The following is a 22,298-nucleotide window of genomic DNA, read 5'->3' on the forward strand; positions in this document are numbered from 1 at the left end:
ATCGATGATGGATCTCCGGCAGGCAAAGGCCGGCGGAGCAAGTGGGGCCAGTCACAATACCTTATCAACAATCAATAAGACCGATAACACATTATCACGTGCCTCCCCGAGCAACGTCATGGCATCAACCACAACGTCAAATGCATCTTACTCTCATAAGAATGGGTTCTTTCTTTGACAAAACTCGTACAATTAGTCATACACTATGAATTAAGATGTTACCGGTCGTTCATAGGGTGCAATAATCCACCCACCGCCTACTACGGAAGAGCAAATACACATGGTCCCCTACGCTCCTCCCTCTCTAAAGTAAAGAAGACGGGAAGGACAACGCTGGATGACCATAATATATCGTGGCACCAAATTTCGTAATCCTGATTATCAGGATCACAAATGCCTTATCGTCTTCGAAACCCAACAACTCTCTACACCCCTCGGCCCCACCTTACTCGTCATCCTCCTCGTGGTCGTCGGCGTACTGCACCCCCATGTCCATGAAAATGGTTCTGCGCCTGGTGTCGGCGCAGGCCACCGCGGCCTCAACGGGCGACAGCATATTGTGGCCAGAGGCCCAGTGGTCTCCGCCCGGCATACCAGAATTCTTCCTGGGGCTTTCAACCCGAGCCCTGGCCATGCCTGTTTTTTCACGTCGTTAGTTATTTTCCATTTTGCTACTCATATCACTCGATATGAATATTTTTTTCCCCTTTTTTTATCTTACCGCTCGCAGCTTCAGCCTCATATGGGCTCATCATAGGATGGTATCCGAACTCGGTGGTGGTGGCGATGACGGGGTTGGGCGCCGGGGGTGACACAGTCCGGGCACTATGGCTGTTACCGGGCTGCGCTTGCAGTCTCGGGGGCGGGAGAGAAGAGAGATTGAAATAGCCGGGCGCGGTAGTGTGGCCAGCTTGGCCAGCCCTAGCCGAGGCGCCGGAGGAAGAAGATTGGGACGGCAAAGCAACTTTGCTTTGCTGCTGCTGCTGCTGCTGATGCTGTGGCGGTCTCGGACGAGATCCAGTCGGGGGACCCTGGAAAGGGTGACTCGGTCTTCCATGGGGCTTGATGCCCATACATTGCTCTCTGGCTGGTGTGTCCCAGTTGTGGTCTTGTTCCAATTACCAGTCAGCTCCACCCATTTCTCAAGTCATTTAAGGGACGAAACTCACGAAAGCTCGGAGGCTGCTTATACCCATATGGGTTGTTCGGGTTCAGATGACCCTTGAAAACGTCATCTGTAGTCCGATGAGTCAGCCAGCGTCTGTCAACGACAAATCAAACGGTATAGAAATGGTGACCTGTCTTACCTTCGAAAGGAGGTGTCTGCACAGGGGGACGACTCGAAGAGCTCGCCTGGTGTCCCTCGAATGACCGGGAAACTTGGGGCTGGGGAGGGGGTGCGGGGGGCGAAGAACGAGACAAAACAGCCTGGTTCAACGATGTTGTGGGCCTCGAATCCGATGCCGACGGGCGCCTGTTGTCGTGAACTTGCCGCTGAGCGGACTTGGGAGGAATGGGAGGAGGGGGCGGCAATGAGGGTCCCGGATGGGAAGAGACCGGTTGGCCCATATGTTGGCCGCCAGAGGGCAACCGAACATCCCTGGGAGGTTGCCCGGCAGGAGGCAGGACAAACCCTCTCGGGGGAGCCTTTTGGTGGAAGTCAACAGGGCCGGTGCGTGACCTGCTGGGGCGGCCACTACCGAAGCTTGGTTGGGCGAAAGGGGGGTTAGAAGGGCGGAAGGGCAGGCTCGGCATAGGCGGGAATGGCTCCTCAACAAGCGCGTCAAGGCCACGGGGCCTTTGCGGACGACTGGGCGTCCGGCTTCTCTGGCGAATTGCCAGGGCCGGGGCAGCCAACTTCCGCTCAGGGCCTCGAGCTCGGCCTTGTTGGGCGTCCGGGCGGGGGTCGCTTGTCGCCCTGTCTCGAAAAGTAGGGAAAGGTCCTCCACCTGAAGCTAGTGTCAGCTTTATCACTGAGCCTGGATGATCCTGTACTAGGACGATGTTGATGAAATTTTGAACTCACCGAGAATTCCATCCATGTCTTCGATCTCCTGCAAGACCGCGGCGCGTGACGGGGCGCTCATCTCTGCATACTGTGTTAGCATCCCGCAAGCCCAAGACGATATTGTGAAGAGCAGCGTCAGATGACGCTGAGCATCAGGCTCGGTCGGTTTGTTGATAATTCAAAAGACGATTTCGGGCCGGTCTCCACCGTTTCTGGTACCACCCCCTTAAGGACATTCCAGTCACTGGTAACAACCAGCGCCAGGTGACTCTTAGCGACGGGCTTGGTCGGCAGCGCTTCCTACTGCAGGAATATCCTGCATCGGGCTGTTGCTTACCTTTAGTGGGTGGTGCCATTCTGGGTGGCACTCGACTTAGCGTTACGGGAGGGGGAAAAAATTGACAGGCGGGGCAGGAAGGGTTGCGAGTTATGAAGGAGTTTGGTCTAGGTGAAAACCTTAGAGCTGGGCTTCACTGGACAGTGAAGGAAGTGAAGGGCTGGCTCTCAACTGAGAACTGGCCGTGTGCGATTTTATTTCTTGTCGCCAGAAGAAAACAATACTTACTTGAGAGTGTTGTAGTAAGCTGAAGTGGTTAATGTTATCAAGAAGACTGCGACTCAAGACCTGTCGGAGGAAGAAGAGGTCTTCGTGCAGGAGTCCCAGGCATGAACGAGTGTGCGGCTCGAAGAGGAAACAAATATTGAGGGGGAAGTTGCTGAGGAAGCGAAGGCGTTTTATTAATCACAACGCGGCGCGTCTACCCAGGTTTCTAAGCACTTCAGGCTCACTGTCCTCACAAGATGAGATGGAAAATAGCAGGAAGGCAAGAACTCGATTTGACAAACCTTGGACGCGTCGTATAGTGTTTACACGTAACCTTTGGTCTAGGCTTATCTCTGGCTTAAGACTTCGGATGAGAAGGGAGAAACGCAAATTGTTTTGTTTGTTTACGGACGCAGTCTGATTACACTCGCAGGTTCATCTCATTCTGCGCCGGCTTCGTGTTATCTGTCGTAAGGCCGCGAGTCGTCGAAGGATAAACCGAAGATGGACAGTTCAATACCGGTTACGCTCGAGAGGAAAGGCCGTAACAAAACTCCTATATGCCTTTTGTGTAGTTAGAAACATGGAAACATGGGTCTGTATGGTGTTTCTGGATGCAGGAAATGCGTCTGACTACATTCAAGAGGTATATTGAAGACATGTTGACGCTTGGGAAACTTCACCCTACTTACTGGGGGCAGTTGCAAACTGAAAACTATCCTGCTGTCGTGGCACTAGTGCAAGGTAGAGGTGCCTTCCTCTCTACGGAGTACTTTGTCAGTGAAGAGATCAGATCCAGGTTCTCACTCACTCAGTTTTGTCCGTCCGCCATCAACTGCCACTTCACCAACTTTTCTTCAACGCCATTGACACTCGAGGTTTCTGCTCTAACGGACGGACCCAACATCCGCGCTAACCGCTCGAACCTGGGGACAAGATGTGGAAGGAATTGGCCTCGAACCTTGATTCAAGGATGGGATCCTTGGCGTGGATGTCTTGAATGCTGTATCTTCCATATTCTCGCAGGAGCTGCTGACGGGCCACATCGAAACCTTGGATGATGCCTATTCTTTCTCCAACTGTATTACCCATTTCAAGCATGAACCATCCCATATAAATATATTCCTCGAGGTGGTCAGGAGATTCGCGGGTAAAGGTCCAGTTATCAGATACGATCCAGTGTCTGCCCTGAGCAAGACCATACCACGCAGGGCCTGGATGCACTTGGTACAATTGCTCCCAATATTTGATGCAAGCTGGGATGATCTGTGTTTATCTGCCCAGCACTCCTACCGTTGAAACTGAGCTACAAACTACAATGGAAGCTACTGAAGGGCGGCATGCGCAACAACGAAACAGGGTCGTTAGAGAGCCAGCATGAGCGACCGCCGGTTCATTCCCGCAAACATCGGCGTTTACATGGGTGCTCATGGGAGTCTCACCGGCTGCTATGATTTGGACAGACACTTTGAGCACCAGGACATCTGACTCGAGCCATGGGTTCATGTATCATGCTTCCAAAGAATAGTTCTGTCAAGACTGGCTAGTAATGTTGTAAAAGTGAACTTGCCATTGCATATATATTTCCAAACGTACACGGGCTACTGACTCTGGGTTTTTGAGCCACGATAAACCCTGAGAAGGGAGTGAGGTTAGATCAGTTTCAAACATCTTCTATCACTCTAGCCTCCTGACAGGAATAGTCAAGGAACCTCACGCCAAGAATCATCTCAACGGCATTACATAGTGAGGAAACAGAAAACACTTTCCAGCGTGCCATCTGGGGCGAATACCGAGTTGTTGAGAACTTCGAGTGGCAGCTTCCTTGGTATCGGGGGCATCCATGCATAGGTCATTTTGGTAGCGTGAGGTGAGAGACGCTCCAACAGACGGAGCAGGGAAGGTCCGTCGCCTGCTTGCGGATTTCGTTACGAACATGTGCCTTTCTGATGAAGAAGTGAAAGCGTGGCATTCGGGATTGCTTTATTCAAGTTCAGGTCGCCCTGCAGACACTCTGGATCCCGAAGGTATTTTGTTCTTGTGGGCGATGCCTTCCACAATCGCGGAAATACTCGACCATCGCACTTTGCCAATACTGTCTTGTCATTGTTCTCCTCGAGGAACAGTCTTCCACTCATCGCTTCCGCTTCTTTTTGGGATCATTGTTTACGGAAGAGGGAAGTCAGATTTTGCATAGTTTGAACCAAGACACATAAAGCCGACTCGTTTCCCATGCGAGTGTCAGCGGCGAACCTTTTCCATCATCCATTCATTGTTTTCAGCATCAGTGCATTACCGGCTTGCTTGGAAACTCTTGCGGACCTCACCATCGTTGCTCACACACATTCATTCGTTCCTCCCATTCCCCAGATCTGGCCGGAGGTTGTTCTTGGATTGGATATTGCTATTTGATTTGCACACACACTCGGTTAACACCTGAACCATCTTCACACATCATCATATACCTCCGAAAAAAAAACCGCATAGATTCAAGAAAGATGCCGCCAATTGACTCTCAAATCTCCCCGAATCCACCAACTGATGACCTTTCCAACCAACCGCCGTCATCAATTCAAGCTCAAGTACAGCGTCGAGCAAGTGAGTTGGGTATAATGCCCTCATCAGCATCAAACCCGGCAAGGCAGCAGCATCCTGAGCCATCGCCATCGCCATCGCCTCCGCCGCTACCGCCTCGGACATCGACACCGCTGGGGGCTCCCACAAGAAGACCAACCCTGACACAGACACAGACGCCGGAACAGTTGCGAAGACGGATACAGGAGCTACGTGAGTCTAGTAGACAACTTGTCGAAGGCATCACCCAAGAACGGGAACGCTGGCTCGAGCGCTTCAAGACGACCATCCGTTCGAAAGTTGGTTACGACTTTTTGATGGAGCAGATTGAACCGCTTACCCAACTGGGTGAAGAACAGGAAAAGCTGGAGTCTGCTATGCAGAACATGTCGAACCCAGTAAAGAAGCAAGGATTGAGGATTTGGTTCTGCATGTGGGTGGCGTGGGTGCCCAGAAAATCGGCTACATCGAATGATGAGGGTTCAGAGGACAAGCTGGACGAGATAAGTAGAGAGGTTGTGGAGTGGGATAAGGCGTGCCTGAGATGGGAGAGGCAGGAGTTCCTTAAACGGACTGGTGGGGTTGAAGATGTCGGTGTCATCGCTGACCGGAACTTGGAAGAAGAAGAGATCAAACGCCTGCTTGAAAAACAGAAGCAATGGCGGTATGAGTTGGATCATGTGGATATTTCAAGCCAGGTGGCGTGGGAAATGCAGTTGAGCCACGGTATCAAATGGGCTTTTCTACGTCGAAAGGATGACGGTCGTGATGGTTAGGACTTTATCACGAAACCGGGCGGTTTTATTGTGCCGGTGTTCAATGCAAGGGACCTCTTGGAGTTGCCCGAGCTGTGGGTTACGTTGGCTCCTGGTGAAGCTGGACCAAGGAATGGGGATACGCCGATGGGAAAAGGGCGTATATTGGTTACTCATCACCCACCTTTCTTGCCGACCTGCATCGTCTTTGACGGTCTGAGGTTATATCGGACAGGGAAACTCTATGCTGGAAACATCGAGTACCGCACCCGCGACTTGGAAAATGAGAACGCGTCGAGGGTTCGTCTGATACTCTGTGTTCACCGACATCGTCACAAGCTTGGACCGGATAATGAGAACAAAAATGGGGAGCGCTGAACACTATCAGTGGTTAAGTTCTTAGCGATTGCGGTCCAGAAAATACTCAGAGACCCGGATCGAGCCAGACGAGGGGTAGATAGTGTTGCCAATAAGCGAGGTTTGGAAGGGGCATTTGTACCTCAGTATATGTAGTATATGCAGCGTAGAACTTGTATTAGCTGTAGATCTAAAGCTGGTCTGGTTGTTAATTTGGTACTCACTCCTTGTACACCGGACGCGATTGCTTCCGAATGTCCCAAAGCTTTCAAGGGGTAATTGCATGGCTAGGTACGGGTTCGAAAGGCACCATCGAGATCCAATATGGTGTATTTTGTTAGGAGAAAAAAGAAGACAATAAAAAAGACAGAAAAAGGCACCCTCGCAGCATGGAGACATCTACGGAAGTTGACCCGAGGTCTCGAGCTAGCAGTCATACTAGATGTAGCCTGTAATAACTACTAGCTTATCATATGCCTGGATTATCTCGTTCCACCATGTGTATCCATCCTCATTCGAACATACTTTTATGAACAATCTCGACATCATAGACACCATGAATACAAACCGAACATATTGCGAAACAGCGCTTTCACTCCCAAATCAAGAACACAGAGCTATAGGTAACAAGAATCCAGCCCATGCTCAGGTACCCATTCCTACACATCCCTATACCTATACCCATCGATAGTCAACTCTTGACCATATCATACCATCAAACCTCTCTATCCCTCACTCAGTCATAGCCCAAACCCACTCACGATCAATCCAATATCTATGACCCAACTCTAACCTCCCCACTCCCACTCGTCAATCCCACCCTAACCCGACTTCCCTCCTCCCTCTCCGGACCCTTCCTAGCGATCAACTCCCTGTTGAATCCCGGCCACTTCTCCCCACTCTTGATAATTCTGACATCCTGCCCGCTCACGGCCAGCTTGCCGCTGAGCGACGTCATGCCGATCTCGCCCTCCCAAGAAGTAGGCAGGTAGAGATGGAAGTCGCCCGACGTGGAAGTGTGTTGGTGGTGGAGATTTCGGAGGGGTTGTTGAGTTGCCACAGCAGAAGTAAAGAAAGATACGGATGAAGAGGAGAAATAGAGCGGGTCAAAGATGGTGATTGTTGTAGAGCCAGAAACAGACGAGGTTGAGACTTCTACTGGGTGCTGGTTGTCAGATGAAGAGGAAGATTGAAGAAGGACCGGGAGAAGTCCCAGATTCAAAGTCCCACTCGTGCTCTTGACCGTCGCAGAAGAGGAGAACGCTGCCAGGCCGTGGACGTTACCGCTCGTGGTGTGCACGTCGAGAATGTAATCCCTCTTGAGCGGGGGTTTGCCCGAGTTGACGCCACGCTCGCGAAAGTCAACGTCGCCCGAGTTGGAATGGATGGAGAGCTCTGCTGCTGTAGACTGTGGCGCCGACTGCTGGTCCCACGTGTCGTGCGGTTCAATGCCGACTTTGATGTCCCCCGATGTGGATTTCAATGCCAGAGAATCAAAGAGCGGCCAGACGCCGTAGATCTCCCCCGATGTGGTGCCTGCTTCGCACTTGCGCGGGTGGAAGGCGTATGAGTCCGGGGAGGTGTCTCGCGGGACCTCCTTGTTTTTGCTGTTTCTGTGAGCGACAACATCCTTGCCCCCAGAGGAAGCAGAGATGATGTTCCCAGCCACAGCGTCGAACTTGGCAAGGGTCTCGACGGTCAGGGACAAATTATCGAGCAGCTGTACCCCCAAGTGGATGGTGGCGATCTGGAGGTAATTGAGCTCCGCGTCCTCGGGCACCCAGACGGTGGCCTTCACGGTGGCACATAACCTGAGGTTGCGCTCACCCGTGTTTATTCCATCAGGGGTCTTAATGGTGAGGGCCTGGTCGTTGGGATTCCAGTGCGTTTCGATGGGGATGCGGTCGTCGTTGACGATAATTTCCACAACGATGGAAGGGTTGGGGGTGTTCTGGTTCTTTGAAGAGCGACGAACGATGACTTCGCCTTGGATTTGGACGTAGGTGTCATAGTGGTGCGAGTCACCGTCGTCGTCGAGACGCTCTTGGTTGATGGTCAGGTGCTTGCTGGAGGAGAAGGAGACGTCGTAGGTCTCGGTTGGACGAGCGATGGTGCGGCCGCGGCAGCGGTAGCGCGAGAGCCAGCCGGACTCGTTGTCGATATCGGGGTATTGCATGACGGGTGGTCTGGATGGTAAAGAACCTCCTTGTCCGCCGCCGCCATGGCCGGGGCGAGAAGGAGATGAGGGGTTGTTGTTGTGGTCGGACTGGGGAAATAGGTCAGTAACGAACCAGAGTGATACAAATATGCGAGACGTATGCACGTGTAAACGTCATCCAATGTGGTACAGCATCCCCCGCATTACTTTAACATCGAAAGACATGACGCAGGTCAACTTACATTGGACGAAGGGGTAACAATGCCCAAAAGGAGAACCGCAACAACCAACACCAGGAGAGTCTTCCTGACGGTCTCTCGGGAGGGCAGACGATTCCTAACTCGCTCAGTCAATGTAGGTTTCACATTATCTGGCCCACCACTGGGGTTGCCCATGCTTTCTGGGCCACGGTTCAGCAGACCAGTAGACTCATCCGGACGACCCATGCTGTCGGTCGAGGAGGATGGGGTTGTTGCCTGAGGAAAGGTTTGATAGGTTGTTGAGGATGCTATGTGAGAATTCAAGGGGCTTGTAGGCGACGCCGATGTTGGTGAAGGAGTATAGGCGGGAGGGGCCTCAAGGGGGAATGGTGATGAGCCTTGACTGGATATTGATTGATGGTGTTGGTGATGGTAGGCCGCGTAAGGTGAACCGGACGTTGAGGATATATATGGGGATGATGATGAGCCGGCTTGTGATGGGAAGTGGGGGTAGTACGCGGCCTGGTGTTGTGGTGGATGGGTTGATGGCGTGGCATATGTCGAACTGGAAGCGGGAAGAGATGGATAGCCGCCATCTATCCGAGACGACCGATGCGCTGTGTCTCCTTCATCGGCGTTGTGAACGTCTTCGCCGCGTCCCGAAAAGCGAGCCGCCTCTCTCGCCTTGCTATCACCGGTCATTGACGGATCGAGAGACGGGTCCTCGTCCAAGGGAGGAGGAGAAAATGGAGAGTTGAACGAAGATCCTGACGTGTTATCGATGAAGTTATCGACGGGTCGAAATGCATTTTGGATTTGTCCTTGGTCGTGACGATGATTAGGAGCTTCCTCGATGTCATCGTCGTTGCCCAGGCCTGGGTACGAATAGAGGTTGTCCGAATAAGGGTGTGACATGATGGCTGAAAACTCTTCGCGTCCTCAAAAACCCGACTCCCTGTCAATTCTAACCTTCAAACAATCCTGACGCTGACTTTGCTTTGCCGCTTCGCGTAGAGCGAACAACAACAACAACACAAAGATGAGTAAAGGTTGTTCTCGGTAGACGCTCCGTGAATATCACGGACCACGGGCGGCGTTAAGTTGGAATTACGACGCCATGTAATCGTTCAAGCCATATGGAAAACACTGTGAATCCTTGAGGAAAAGAAGAAGAACGCGCGTTCAGCATTAATCCATTGTGAGTTGAACGGGAAAGAGTTTGTCAAAACAGTGAAGATTACGAATCCAAAGAAGGGCTGGAGGACGTCGAGGTGAAGACGAGGTTGTATCGCTATGCTAAAGAGGTATAGCCTCGTCATCATCAGTCGTAAGCTGCATGCAACTCCAGTCAGATTTATTGGGACGGTTCGGATTTAAAGAAAACAAGATGCGAGTTTTGACATTGATTGACAAAGGAAAGAGGTTCCATTGGTGATAAGGGAGATATCAAGAACTTTGCACCGAGTTTATGACTCCCAACGAGAGCTGACGAATTTTGAGGGCGATTCTCTTCTTGATTTCCTACCGAACCTCGACTGTCCTTGATCTGTTTGGTAAATTCTTAGCCGTTTGGTTGAACTCCATTGGCCTATCGCTTTTGCGTGTATAACGAGCTTCCTAAACGGGACGGAGAAGCCCCAGTGGGCTGACGATAAACAATAGTGTGGTGCCGAATAAGCGCGGGGTAAAACCCACAAAGATTCCTTGTGATGGTGTCAAGGGATGCTTTCTCTCTCAAAACTACCCCCAGTCACTTGGTCGGCTTTTAAGGCTGGAAGCTGCAAGCAATCCATTCTGGTGAGCGAATTGGATGTCCATGGCGAGCTGGTGCAAGCCGCTGATAACGTCAAAATGTCTGTCAGTGACACAGTTAATGACTATCTGGGCCGTAGTGAAGTAGCATGGCTAATAGGTATGGAACGGCAAGGGCTTCGTTAACCCCCAACTTTACCTTGGCTGAATGAGCTCTCCTCGCTGAATTACCTACAAATGTTAACTCATTTTTCAAAAATAATCAAGTGACGATATACGACCGTCAAAGATGAGCCGTATATAAATAATTTACATGATGTCGACTTTTGTTCCCATGCTGCTACAGCATCCGGACCACCAGACCAGTTCCTCCACTTCTTCTTCTTCTTCTTCTTCTTTTTTTTTTGTCCCTGCCTCCGTCTTATCCTATTCCATCCCATTTCGTTCCTATCCAAGCCTACAACCCTTCGACACCATCGCCAACGCCATGCTTTGCTTTTAATATGTTTTTAGGGTTCGCCTTCGTTTCACTTGAAATGACATTAACCCCTTTGAGTCTAATGGTATCTTCGTCCTCTTATGCCAAACGCCAGGGCTATATGTTGGTAAGGTAGCCAACCTCTCAACGACAAAAAGCAATAAAAATCAACCAATTGCTAGGTGTAACGCGTCTTCTTCCTCCACATCTTGTGGCGCCATCCATCTTATCTAGGACATCTATGACCTGGTATGTCCAAGCTCTTCGTATTTCCGCCTCTCCGTCTCCCCGTCTTGGAACGCAACGCTCTCAGGCTGAGCAGCCGCCACGCTGCGTGTACCCATCTTCGTGAGTATGGTCTGAATCCCGGCCGGGTATGACCTCTGCTAAGCTCCAGTAAACGCCATTTAGGAGCCAGGTTGTAGATCCACAAGCGTGAAGAGAGCGAGCTGTGGCTTGGATTGTAAGCCAAAACATATTTATATCAATGTTGCGAGTCCCCCATTAGCGCCTGCTGGGAGCATTACTGAGCAGCTGCCACACTGCTATGATTGGCATCGCGGTTGAGAGATGGTGACCGCTCAACGGTGTTCAATAATAGGGTGCCAACCCTATCCCCAGAATGTCCATTTAGTGCAAGTCGAGAATCGTCTTCATGTTCTCATAGCAGACCCAGGTAATACTAAGAGCCGGTGCTACTTTGAGCAGATTAGGGGTCAAGCCCTTGTAAAGACCACGAATGCCCTCGTTACGGACTGTTTTCGTTGCCACATCCACGAAACCGGTGTATGTAGGTGGATGCATCGCTGTTCCCTGGGTTTGGAGCCTTGTTCGAAGGACGTTGAGCGGATATACCACTGTGGCACCTAATGCTCCCGATGATGCTCCGAGAACGCCCAAAGCAACGTTTCCTGGCGCCGCATCGTCTTCGTGCACGCCGTAGTACTTAGCTTTGGCGCGCTTGTACGACTTTTTGAGAAACTCGAAAGTGCCGATGTCGATGGCACTATAAGGGAACATGCCGATGAGGCCGAGGCCGAGACCTCGATATGCTGCACGGAGACCGCCGTCCGCCCACATATTCTTGGCTGTACGAATGAGGAGGGCATGACCCTTGGGGCCTCCTTCGACGGTCTCGCACTGCAACCGGAACTTGAGAGTATCGATGGGATAAACGCAAAACTGGGCCGTCATACCGCCCATGCCGCCAGCGACAAATTTGGACACAGTACTGATTTGTGACGGATCGTTGTGGCCCTCGTAGGCCGCAAGAAACCGTTTTGAGGCTTCATAAGAGCCGAACTAGCCAATCATCAGCACTGAACGTTTGATCAGCTTCGCAATAGGCAGGGTGAGGCTAATTACCCGAATGGCCGATTCTGGCATAATCTTGACGACGTTCAGCCCGTTTCCTATGAGTTTGTTAGTCCCGAATGGGGCACCTCGTGGTTCATGACATTCGGTATCAACTCACCTGCAAAGAAGGTCTTAATTCCACCGGCCCGCCATAGCGTCCTGATGGCGTCGTAAATGGGGCCACCTGCATTACGCAGAGCGCTGAGAGGCTGGCCACTTTTGACAGCCTCGACTGTGGTGGTGGACTTTGGTTTCGTGTTGACGAGGAGGAAGACTTTGAGACGGTCGAGTGGCGCAGTAGCAGTGCGCGACACTCCACCTGAGACGGCACCGGCGAGGAAGTAACCTGCGTCGGGTAGTAATCCTGTCAGTCCGCTTTTCACGACCTCCTCATCCTTTAGACTGGTATCGGATTCTTGGCGGAGGTCGTGTTGCCCCTCGCCCTCCATCTCCTTGATAACTTGGCCATGGGCCGCCCTGTCTGCTGACACTTGCTCAGGGGTGGCGGTACCGACGGGTGCCAGTTTGGACGGTGCCATGTTTGCCCCAGCACCAGGCTCGGCGGTGCCGTCGGGATAGTGAGATGAGGGTGAGGAGAGTGGTGATTTTGAGTCTGGTGCGGGCGACTGAGAAGTAGGAGTAGTAGTAGCGCCCGGGCTGGCAATCTTCAAGAGAGAACCAAAAAGAGCGTTGAGAAGGAAGCCAGTCGTACCTAGACCCTCAAGTGTCTCTTCGCTGACGAGGGAGTCGCCCTCTGCATTGACAGTCACTATGGAGGAGTAAAACGACAGGGCGGCTTCAAGTGCAGAAGCGTGGTGGCCGTGTTCGTGGTTGTGCGTGGTGGGCATAAACAGGAGAAAGTCCCTTTTGTCATCAGAGGGAGAGTTCAAGTCAGCCAACAGGTTCTCAAGGTTCTCTCGTCTCTCGTGTGACCGAAGCAAACACCCGCTCAACCTCCTTCCTGGTTCTCATTCACTCGATTTCCCAAGACCTGGCAATGCGCTTTAGGGGCAGACCACACTGCAGCAGCCTTTTTAGCACGCGCGCAAAGTCAAAATGACTTTGACTCGGCCGCTAGCTGGCATTACAGGGTTAGATTGGGCGAGTGGAACTGGTGAAAAGTTGGCGATTCCCGGTCTTCCCCAGCTTTGAGTGGGTCGGTTTGTTTACTTGGGTTGTGGTCCACTTCTTTTTCTTCTCTTCGCTCGTCTCTCGAGTCTCTCGAGTCTCAGCTTTCAAAGAAATTGTGTGACTTACCGCCATTCGTCGAAGCTGATGTAGCCATCGTGGTCCATGTCGACCTCGTCGAAGAAGCCCGACAGCCTCTTGTTGGATACGGTCAAGCCGGCCTTTTGGAAAGCGCTGCGCAGCTCGTTCTTATCGAGCCGGCCATCCTTGTCGCGATCGATGGAACGGAAGAGCAGCCACAGTTGGCGCTCGGCGGTCTCGACGAAGTTGCGGAACTCTTCGTATTGGATCTTGCCGTCGCCGCTGGTGTCCACGACCTTGATGATATCCTTGAGCATGTGGTCGGCATTTTGCATGGCTACAAGAAAGACGGGCGCTTTGGTGTCAGTAGAGATGGCAAGTCGTGAACATGCGCATGACGAATCGCATTGGCGTTGGCAGGCATTGGCTCACGGTGATCGATCCTTCTCAACCCCTTTTGCAGCCCCTTGAAGTCGAGCTCTCCGTGGCGCTGGGGATCCAGCTTCGTCCACAATTCCTCGACGCGCTTGTCCCGCTGGTTCTGCGATTCGTCCATGCCGGCTTGGAGCTCTGCGAGCACATGGGAAACCTTCATTCCCGCTGTCGGGTTCTCATCATCCAACGCGGCATGCGCAGATGGTCGGCGTTGGTGTTCGGATATTTGCGCACGGCGGGGGAGGGGTCGGCGCGGAGAGGGAGCCAGACGACGGGGAGACGGGGAGCGTTCAATGCAAGTTCGGAGCACGACAAGAATGAATGGTCGTCGATACGGTAAAGTTCAGGTAAGGTACGGCGCAGTGCAATGCAAGTGAATGTGCAGTGCAGTGTAAAGGTTAGGTTAGGTTAGAGGTATCTTTCAGTTCTTTCCGTTCCTATGGTATTATGTATGCGGTGCTATGTGCAGTGCTGGCTCGCAGCTGAGGCAAGGTGGTTCAGTAGTGTGGTACACACAAGACCTACCATAGGCTCGGAAGGCAGATAGTCACTGCAAGGTCGGGACCTCGAGTGGTCAGGAATGGCAGAAATGAGACCGCCCGTCTAAACTAGCGGATCTAGAACCGTTTGCTGTAAGCGATTGGGTATGACGTAGGACAGGGGCTAGAGCAATAGGTAGGTAACTTGGATTTGGAAAATAAGATGAAATAGAGATCAAAATACGTTACGAAGCGACTGTTTGTATGAGCGGGACCTTCAAGGGGAAAATTAAAGTTACTTTCATGAAAAGAGATTGAGCCAAGCCACTCACGAATGGGATGGGACGAGTGGGTGGTGTATCGCTGTCCATCTACCCGTCACCCTATCTCCACGGGTATCCATTCTCCTCAAATAGTGCCTTTTGCACATTGCACCTGGCACCCTCCACAATTTTCGACCACGAATCTCGGTCCCTTTTTGAGACTCGAGACTTTGTTGACATGTAGCAAACAATGAAAGGGAAATCGGGGGTGGTGCGGGTGGCCGAAGTGATGAACGTGATATTCACGAAAAAAGCGGATCTGTATCGGAAGTGGTTTCAGTGGCCCCGTCCGGTGTGAGCGTGACACGGATTGTTATCTTGGCTTTTGTGTTGGGTCGGGGTAACACAACCCCAACATCGACAGCATTGAATTGAAGCTCGAGATAACCCAGGTTACCTATCTTGACCCAACCACCCGAAACATATTCAAGTCAGGAGAGTAGAGGTATGTAACTCAGTCGAGTTGTACCTCCAACCGTCCGGCATCCGGCAGCATCTTGACTCCACCCATCTGCAATTCACTTCCTGCAAACAAGCAACAAAGCTCTGATCAGTATCGGAGCAGGGTCATTTCTTTCGCCGTCTCCCTGATTGGCCAGCCCTGCCATAACATGTGGGCCTCCTAGGCCCTTCTAAAGTTTAAACCTCGGGTCGAGCAACCTACCTAGGGTCGGGTATTTTATCGCCAGCCTTATCAGCTTATCTTGGGCCCCGGGGTGTCCATCCGATCGCAAGCCATCACGTAATGTTTCTTTCCCGTTCAACATCAACCAACATCAAGTCGGAGCAGTGAGCTGAAGGCTTTCCGAGGTCTTGGATAGCGGCGCGTCGCAACAGGGTTTGAGACCTCCTCCATTACATAGGATTCCAACTCCACCGATCGTCAAAACGCGCGACCCAGAACATCTCCTACAGGCCAAGCGGACGACCATGTCTGCAGCGCCTTGGGAAGGACACAGCTAGACACCCGACAGCAGTTCGAGGCACCGAGACACACACGGTTACCATGGCGGCCAACTACTGGGAATCTACTCAGCGCAAACACTGGCTGTTTACCAAAGATGAGCTTGCCGCTATGCGCGCAAAGCTAGAGGCTGAAGAACCCAACCTGGTGGCCTCGTTTCCTCTCCCGCAACTGCGCCATCTGAACATCTACTTCAACCAACGTTCGTCGTATCTCTCCACGTCCCCTACCCCGTCCACCCGTCCGTCTGTTCGATGAAGAGAGTCGCCAACATACTTCTGTTTTACTCTAGAAATCAACCGTCTCGGTAAGCGCATGGGGCTACGACAGCAAGCCTTGGCCACCGCCCAAGTCTACATCAAGCGCTTCTACACCAAAGTCGAGATCCGGCGCACCAATCCACACCACGTTCTCGTGACCGCCCTATATCTGGCCTGCAAGATGGAGGAATGTCCCCAGCATATTCGGCTTATGGCCAACGAGGCCCGCGGCTTTTGGCCTACAGACTTCCAATCCCAGACAGAAGTGGCAAGGATAGGAGAATGCGAGTTCTACCTTATCTCAGAAATGAGCTCACATCTCATTGTCCATTCACCCTACCGTACCCTTACCAGCTTACAAGGGGAGCTTGGGCTGGCACAAGAGGACGTCAACCTTGCCTGGTCCGTCATCAACGACCATTACATGACCGATCTGCCGCTGCTCCACCCACCACATGTGATAGCCTTGACAGCCATTCTCTTGGCTCTGGTGTTGCGTCAGGATCCCAGCGGTCGTCTCCCTGGAACAGCCGCGTCGGCTTCGGGACTGGTAGCCGCTTCGGCAGCGTTGGCTCAGGCACAGGCGCAAGCACAGGCACGCGCTGCCATGATGGCGGGGGGTGGCCAGACTGTGCCAGGTCTCACCCCCCAGTCTTCTTCTGGCTTGCAGGCCATGCTTCCACCCCAGTCACCAGCCGGAGAAGGTCCTGCCGAAGGGAACAAAAACCCACGTATGGCAAAGGTTCACCGATTTGCTGCATGGCTGTCTGACAGTAATATTGATATTGAGGCCATGGTGGACTGCACGCAGGAGTTGATCTCCTTCTATGAATGCCATGAGCAGTACAATGACAAGAACACTCGGGAGCAGATCAATAGGTTTGTCAAAGCTCGCGGGCTGGACAAGTAAAGTATTGGTTCTGAGATCATGGATCGAATATCTCTTATTTGATGAATGCCTGGTGAGTGGTTAGACAACGGCCATGCGACCAAACGGAAAACGCTTCTTATTATCAGACTTGGACTAGTATGGCCCCTAATCCCGTGTTGTATTTTTTTTCTTCTGTGGGGGCACTGTCAATTATTGGATCATGGGCTCTCAAGCTGATAGGCATACGCATCAGTTCAAGGGCAATAGTGACATTTTAATCATAAGCATACAAGTAATGTCGATCGAAGCTTTACGTTCAAACAAGCGGACGAACTAGTGTAATGGCCCAAAGAAGGATGTCCCTCACCATAGAAATGACTAAACAGACTCTTACCTCGCCCTGGCTTTTCCATCAAAAATCACCTCTCAACCGCAGCCGATTGCGTCAACGGCAGCCCCTTCTCCTTCGTTATGCTCTCCAATGTAGGCAAAGGCGCCCCCTCGCCATTAAGCCCCCAAGCCGTCGGGCCCTGGTCGAACGCCGTCGTCCTCCTCATATCTCTCCTATGCTTACCTACACCCTTAAACTCACCCGCGCGATGCAATACAGCTCTATTATCCCAAATCACCAAATCACCCGGCCGCTCCCACCTCACACTCGCCACAAAGCTCTTGTTAGCCACATGCTCATTCAAAAACTTGATTATCCCCTCCGACCCCGGCACCGTCTTCCCCTCCCCATCCTCCAACCGCCACAAATAAGCACCCACACATAAATTCATCCTCCCACTCTCCACATGCTCTTGCACAACCTTGTGTCTCGCTATAGGACCCTCCTCCGGGTTCACGTCTTTAAAGTACTCAGGCGCCCCCAGCTTCCGACTATGAGCAGCATTATACACCCCCGTCCAATCTTTTGTCAGCAACTCCCTCTTTTTCTCGGCAGCCAACTCCTCCCACGCAGTCCTACTATCCGCAAACTCCGTGTTTCCTTCTATTTCCCCCATTTCCCCAGGCTCCCGAGAAGGCAGTTCCACGGCTCTTAGCAACGAATAACTCGACCGCCGCGGGTTATATGCTAGGTCCGAGTGCCATGACGAGTTGGCGCGGAGTAGCATGGCTCGTGGAGATGAAGAAGGGTCTAGGATCGCGCGGCCGTCGTCGGACAGGTTGCTGGCGTCGAAGAGCTCGAGGTGGGGGTAGTAGCGGGGGACGCGGCCGGGTGGGAGGAAGCGGGAGATGTCGTCGAGTGGACCAGAGGCGAAGAGGCGGGAGAAGGAGACGTGCGTGCTGTCGGTTAGGGGCGTGGCGCGGAGGATGATGAAGCCGTACTAAAGTTGGGGGTAGTATCAGAAATTAGGGCTTTGTGGGGTTTTCCCAAGCAGAGAAGGGAGGGTAAGGGGGAAATGGGAAAGCGGAAATGGGGGTAGAGTGTACTAGCCTTGTGCACGGTATCTCTGAGCTCTTGAAGTTGTTCATCGCTGATGACGCCGTTGTCTCCCCACTGGATACCGAGGACCTCTGCTCCGAATGTTGGGTGGAGTTCTTTGACGGTGATGGTTTTGGGGTATTCGTCTTTTAGGATGGAGTTTGGGCTGGGAGTCGACATGGTCAAGTGATTTTTGAGTGTATTATAGTAAGTAGTATTTCTGTGTTTATGATCTGGGCGTCTTTCTCGTTGATGTTCACTGTTGTCCTGGCGTTCTTCCCATCAACCTTGTCTTGTTATAACTGTTTCCATGGCTCTGAGATGTGTGAGGCTAGAAGGTATGGGAGTACCGAAATATCTGTGTCACCTCGGGCGTACCTTATCGTACTTTCCGCTGATAGATAATGTGAGGGGTGACAGATGACACATGCATCATGCGTGAGATTCCCTAGAGGGAATTGGCAAAGGTGCTATCGCGAATGTATCATTGCAGTGTTGTGAGGCTGCCTACGGGAAGGTAATGTTCTATTTTAATTTCTGGACGATCTGAGCTCCTCCACGTCCGAAATCCTTTGAGTGGACAAACCCTAATGAGACCCGTCTGTAAACGATGAAGCCCTCTTGACTACCTCTAACATGGTAAGAGCGTGGTAGCTTCAGATGTATGGGCATCGCGCTTTCCTCTTCCATTTTTCAAAGCTCAGTTTTTCGAGAGGCCATCTTCTGCTGGCAGGGCAAGCACAGCCCATCCTCCTTCCTCTATCAATTTTCTGTTGTCACCAACCACTCTGTCATGAACATCTCGTCAAATCTGCTTCCCTCCTTTCCTTCGCTCACCCCTCTTATCTGACGCCGGATGGCCAGACCTACCATTATGGAAGTCCAACCACATCATCCCCTCCCCCCAAGAAGGTTCCCATCCACTCTACTCATCAACCGGCTCAGCTTTCACCACCCCAACAAGCGGCATCCCCGCCTCATCCTGTGTCTGCGCTTTATGCCACGGCAATAGCTCCTCCGGCCGTGGCTTCTCATGAAATGCATGCCTAGCTTTGATCTTCATGGTCGGCACATTCTCGCCAATCACCCACTTCCAATCCGCCAGCATCTTGAACATCTCGAACGACACTGTGCACCGTGGCTCTATAACCTCCTGCCAGTCGGGGGGCAATGGGCCCCTCCTCTTCGCGCCAAAGAGATGAAACATGCAATGAGCAACCAACAGCCTTCTCATCTGTGAATCCGGCGCATGCTTGGTGTTCTCGAAGATGTATTGCACGTCGTGCAAGTCGGGCACGCGCACCTCTTCGGTCTCGGCGGCGTAGTAGTGGTAAAGAACATCGATGCAGGCGTTACGCAGACCCGGGAGCTGGACGGTTTGGCCGAGGATGTATAGGCCGAGGTAGTCGCGTACGGTGACTTGGTTGAGTTGGGGAGGGGGGAATTTGAAGACCTTTTGGCCGCCCGAAGTAGCGAATGCTGTGCCGTAGAGCCAGCGGATTAAGAGGGCGAAAAGCTTCGGTTCGGCAGCGGGGAGGTGGACTTCCTCGATCGGTTCTCCGGGTGCCGCGTTTGCGGCGGCGGTGCTTTGGTTGTGATTACCACCGGAGGAGGAGGAGCCTTCAACGAGCTCGGGCTCGGGGTTGAAGAGACGCTTGAAGTACGGGGAGTTGTAACTCAGGAGTTGTTCGTGAACATTCCATTTGCGGCGCTCGGCACCGACGGAGACGACGACGATACGGCCGGTGAGCCAGTTGGTTCTGTAGGAGATTGGTCAGTATTTGCTCCTTCTCTTGTCAATAGTGAGGGGAAATACTAACCCGTCAGGAGGCAAATTAGGCAAGCTTGAGTTAGCCATCGGGGGTCCGTTCCGCGAAGTGATGCTCGTCACGGAAGCCACACTTCCGGCTCTATCTCCTCTCTCCGGACCTACTTGTCCCCGCTGAGCAGCAGCTCCCGTCGCGGTCACAGCACCGGAAGTGCGAGGTTGGTCGAAGAAATTTGGGGCTTGGGGCATAGGAGATGCCCCACAGCTGAACGGTAGAAAAGGGCTTCCAACGCCACGATCACCAGCAACACCACCACTACCCGGTCCCTCTCTAACGTCAAAAGAAGCAGGACGTGTCGGGGTCCGAGGGGGTGAAGCGCCCGGGGCCGGGGCATGCGGACCAACGCCCACGCCAGAGCCAGACGGGCCAAAGACGGAGTCAGACGGGCCAAAGACAGAGCCAGACATGCTTCCTGGTGTTGTGATGCCAGAGAATAGTCGACGAGTTGTAGGTCTCTCCAAGTCTACCTCTGCGCGTCTCTTGTTGCTGTTGTTACCGTGGTTGTTGTTGTTGTTGTTGTTGTTGTTGTTGTTGCTGTTGTTGCTGCTGTCGTCTCTGTCGTTTCGGCCAAAGGCGCCGCCGCCACTGTTGCCTCTGTTCATGTCGTCAGAGGTGATCGAGGCCAAGTTTTCAAGAAGTTCTAGGCTCTCTTCTCTGATCGCGATCTCGTTATCGTCTTGTGGCTGCCGATGCCCATGCTGTTGCTGCTGGGGCTGCTGGGACTCCTGTTGATGCTTGTTCTGAGGCTGTTGCTGATGTTGTTGCTGATGTTGTTGAGACTTCTGCGCCTGTTGAGCCTGTTGATGCTCCTGTTGTACCTGTTGCTCTAAAATACTAGCAGCAGTGTGCGCCTCGTTCAACGGAGAGGACAGAACGTGAGACGGAGGGGGCGGAGTGTCTATGTCGAGCACTTCGCGGTTCTTGGCGTTGGCAGTGAATGACTTTGAGAGCGGGTGGATACCGACCTGGCTCTGCGTTTGCCGCTTGTGCTGCTGCTGGTTTGGCCTAGTTTCCTGGAGATACATAAGTCTCCGCCGTTGCTGCTCCTTGAAGTTCTTTTCGTGGTTACTGGCTGACGGCGTGGTGACGGAAGACGAAGCAGTGGCAGTGGCAGTAATCAATGAAGAGGACACTGGCGAAGAAGATGAACCTGATGGCTCAGCGCCACGTTGAATGGGGATAATCTCAGGTTGGGGTGGCTCGTCCATACTGGAGGTACTGGTACCTCCTACGGCCCTTCCGAGTGTTACTCTCCGGCGAAATTCGAGGCGGTGGCGGTCAAAGGTGTGTGCACCACGCCTGGAGAGGGGAACCTCGTCGTCGCTGGAGGGCGGCATGGTAGTGATGGGTGGTCAAGTTAATATTGAATGAGCCAAGGTATCGTCGGCTGCGTTTGAGTGTATCATAAAAGGTGAATGGTGGATGGCTCTGCAAATCAAGAAAGTACGGGAGGTAATTATGTGTTGCAGTCTCGCAGCAAGTCGATATTCATCCACGCCACAGGAAGGATTCATGAAAGAAATAGAAAGTAAGAGGAGTTTTGAAGCCAGCGAACCTTTATACACGCCCTCTATCCCATTCCAAGAACGTTGAGGTGCGTGAGGATTTCGAAAGTGATTGATATCTTGAACCTTTGGCTTTCATCTCATATCTTCAACTTCATCCTAGGTCAAAATATTACCATAAGCATTGTCACTCGGTCAAGATTGGTCACTATCACAGCGAGTGTAAACAGAGGCGTTTGAACGTATCACCAAGATGGAAGATACTCATCTCCTTGACCCTCTCAGCGTTACTGGGTTTGGTACTTAAGGTTTATCAAATTTATGGATCCAGATATGATCGAGTGAATGACACCTGCGTCAACTTCTTAAACTTCCTATCTCCACTTACCAACTCAAAAACCAACATGGCCCCCCTGATACCCAATAAAAGATTACCAGTTTTACCGACAACTCATTCGTTCGTAAAGTGAAAAAGGAAAAAAGTCGCAGTGTCCAAGGCTATCGATAGAACAGAACAAAAAAAAAAAAAACGGATCTCCGCCTGGACTTCAAATGTCCCCCGATGAGAAAAAACTTACTCGATCAATTCTCACCATGTTTCGCTCAAGTCCAACCAATTTTCAGTCATCTCGCCTCGTATCAGTATCAGTATCAGTATCAGTATCAGTATCAGTATCAGTATCAGTATCAGTATCAGTATCAGTATCAGTATCAGTATCAGTATCAGTATCAGTAACAGTATCAGTACCGCAATCATCTACAAGCACCTACCCTACACTAGGTATAACCCGCTCTAAGCGTCTGTCTACCAA

At 52.1% G+C, this 22,298-nt stretch overlaps 7 protein-coding genes across 8 annotated transcripts; 2 read left to right on the forward strand and 5 right to left on the reverse strand.

Annotated features, from left to right (window-relative positions):
• Positions 1-445: 445 nt before the first annotated feature.
• Positions 446-2,364, reverse strand: NCU01567 (hypothetical protein; the record flags this gene model as incomplete). The annotated part of the gene is made up of 6 exons (XM_951111.1): positions 446-636; positions 722-1,087; positions 1,170-1,235; positions 1,308-1,949; positions 2,027-2,089; positions 2,346-2,364. The coding sequence occupies 6 exons, from the start codon at positions 2,362-2,364 to the stop codon at positions 446-448; spliced, it is 1,347 nt and encodes a 448-aa protein (XP_956204.1).
• Positions 2,365-4,848: 2,484 nt separating this feature from the next.
• Positions 4,849-6,490, forward strand: NCU01566 (hypothetical protein). Its single transcript, XM_951110.3, has one exon. It carries the CDS (start codon positions 5,051-5,053, stop codon positions 5,900-5,902), a length of 852 nt encoding a protein of 283 aa, XP_956203.3. The 5' UTR covers positions 4,849-5,050; the 3' UTR covers positions 5,903-6,490.
• Positions 6,491-6,550: 60 nt separating this feature from the next.
• On the reverse strand, positions 6,551-10,112 carry NCU01565 (hypothetical protein). Its single transcript, XM_951109.2, has 2 exons — positions 8,639-10,112; positions 6,551-8,504 (listed from the first exon to the last, which is right to left on the reverse strand). Exons 1-2 carry the CDS (start codon positions 9,509-9,511, stop codon positions 7,014-7,016), a joined length of 2,364 nt encoding a protein of 787 aa, XP_956202.1. The 5' UTR covers positions 9,512-10,112; the 3' UTR covers positions 6,551-7,013.
• Positions 10,113-10,550: 438 nt separating this feature from the next.
• NCU01564 (calcium dependent mitochondrial carrier protein) lies at positions 10,551-14,836 on the reverse strand. The gene is made up of 6 exons (XM_951108.2): positions 14,638-14,836; positions 13,824-14,580; positions 13,440-13,728; positions 12,301-13,046; positions 12,192-12,238; positions 10,551-12,128 (listed from the first exon to the last, which is right to left on the reverse strand). Exons 2-6 carry the CDS (start codon positions 13,984-13,986, stop codon positions 11,457-11,459), a joined length of 1,917 nt encoding a protein of 638 aa, XP_956201.2. The 5' UTR covers positions 13,987-14,580; positions 14,638-14,836; the 3' UTR covers positions 10,551-11,456.
• A 150-nt stretch (positions 14,837-14,986) lies between these two features.
• Positions 14,987-17,123, forward strand: NCU01563. 2 transcript variants are annotated; one of them, XM_011395161.1, is made up of 3 exons: positions 14,987-15,073; positions 15,194-15,794; positions 15,885-17,123. In XM_011395161.1, the coding sequence occupies exons 2-3, from the start codon at positions 15,635-15,637 to the stop codon at positions 16,760-16,762; spliced, it is 1,038 nt and encodes a 345-aa protein (XP_011393463.1). In that variant the 5' UTR covers positions 14,987-15,073; positions 15,194-15,634; the 3' UTR covers positions 16,763-17,123. The 2 variants fall into 2 exon arrangements, with proteins under 2 accessions (XP_011393463.1, XP_011393464.1); XM_011395162.1 differs by lacking the exon at positions 14,987-15,073 and having other exon boundaries at positions 15,134-15,794.
• Positions 17,124-17,142: 19 nt separating this feature from the next.
• Positions 17,143-18,332, reverse strand: NCU01562 (2,4-dichlorophenoxyacetate alpha-ketoglutarate dioxygenase; the record flags this gene model as incomplete). Its single annotated transcript, XM_951106.1, has 2 exons — positions 17,143-18,054; positions 18,174-18,332. 2 exons carry the CDS (start codon positions 18,330-18,332, stop codon positions 17,143-17,145), a joined length of 1,071 nt encoding a protein of 356 aa, XP_956199.1.
• Positions 18,333-19,077: 745 nt separating this feature from the next.
• NCU01561 (hypothetical protein) lies at positions 19,078-21,318 on the reverse strand (the record flags this gene model as incomplete). Its single annotated transcript, XM_951105.1, has 2 exons — positions 19,078-19,912; positions 19,973-21,318. The coding sequence occupies 2 exons, from the start codon at positions 21,316-21,318 to the stop codon at positions 19,078-19,080; spliced, it is 2,181 nt and encodes a 726-aa protein (XP_956198.1).
• Positions 21,319-22,298: the final 980 nt, after the last annotated feature.

This window comes from Neurospora crassa, linkage group II (assembly GCF_000182925.2).
Source record: "Neurospora crassa OR74A linkage group II, whole genome shotgun sequence".
Lineage (NCBI taxonomy): Eukaryota > Fungi > Ascomycota > Sordariomycetes > Sordariales > Sordariaceae > Neurospora > Neurospora crassa.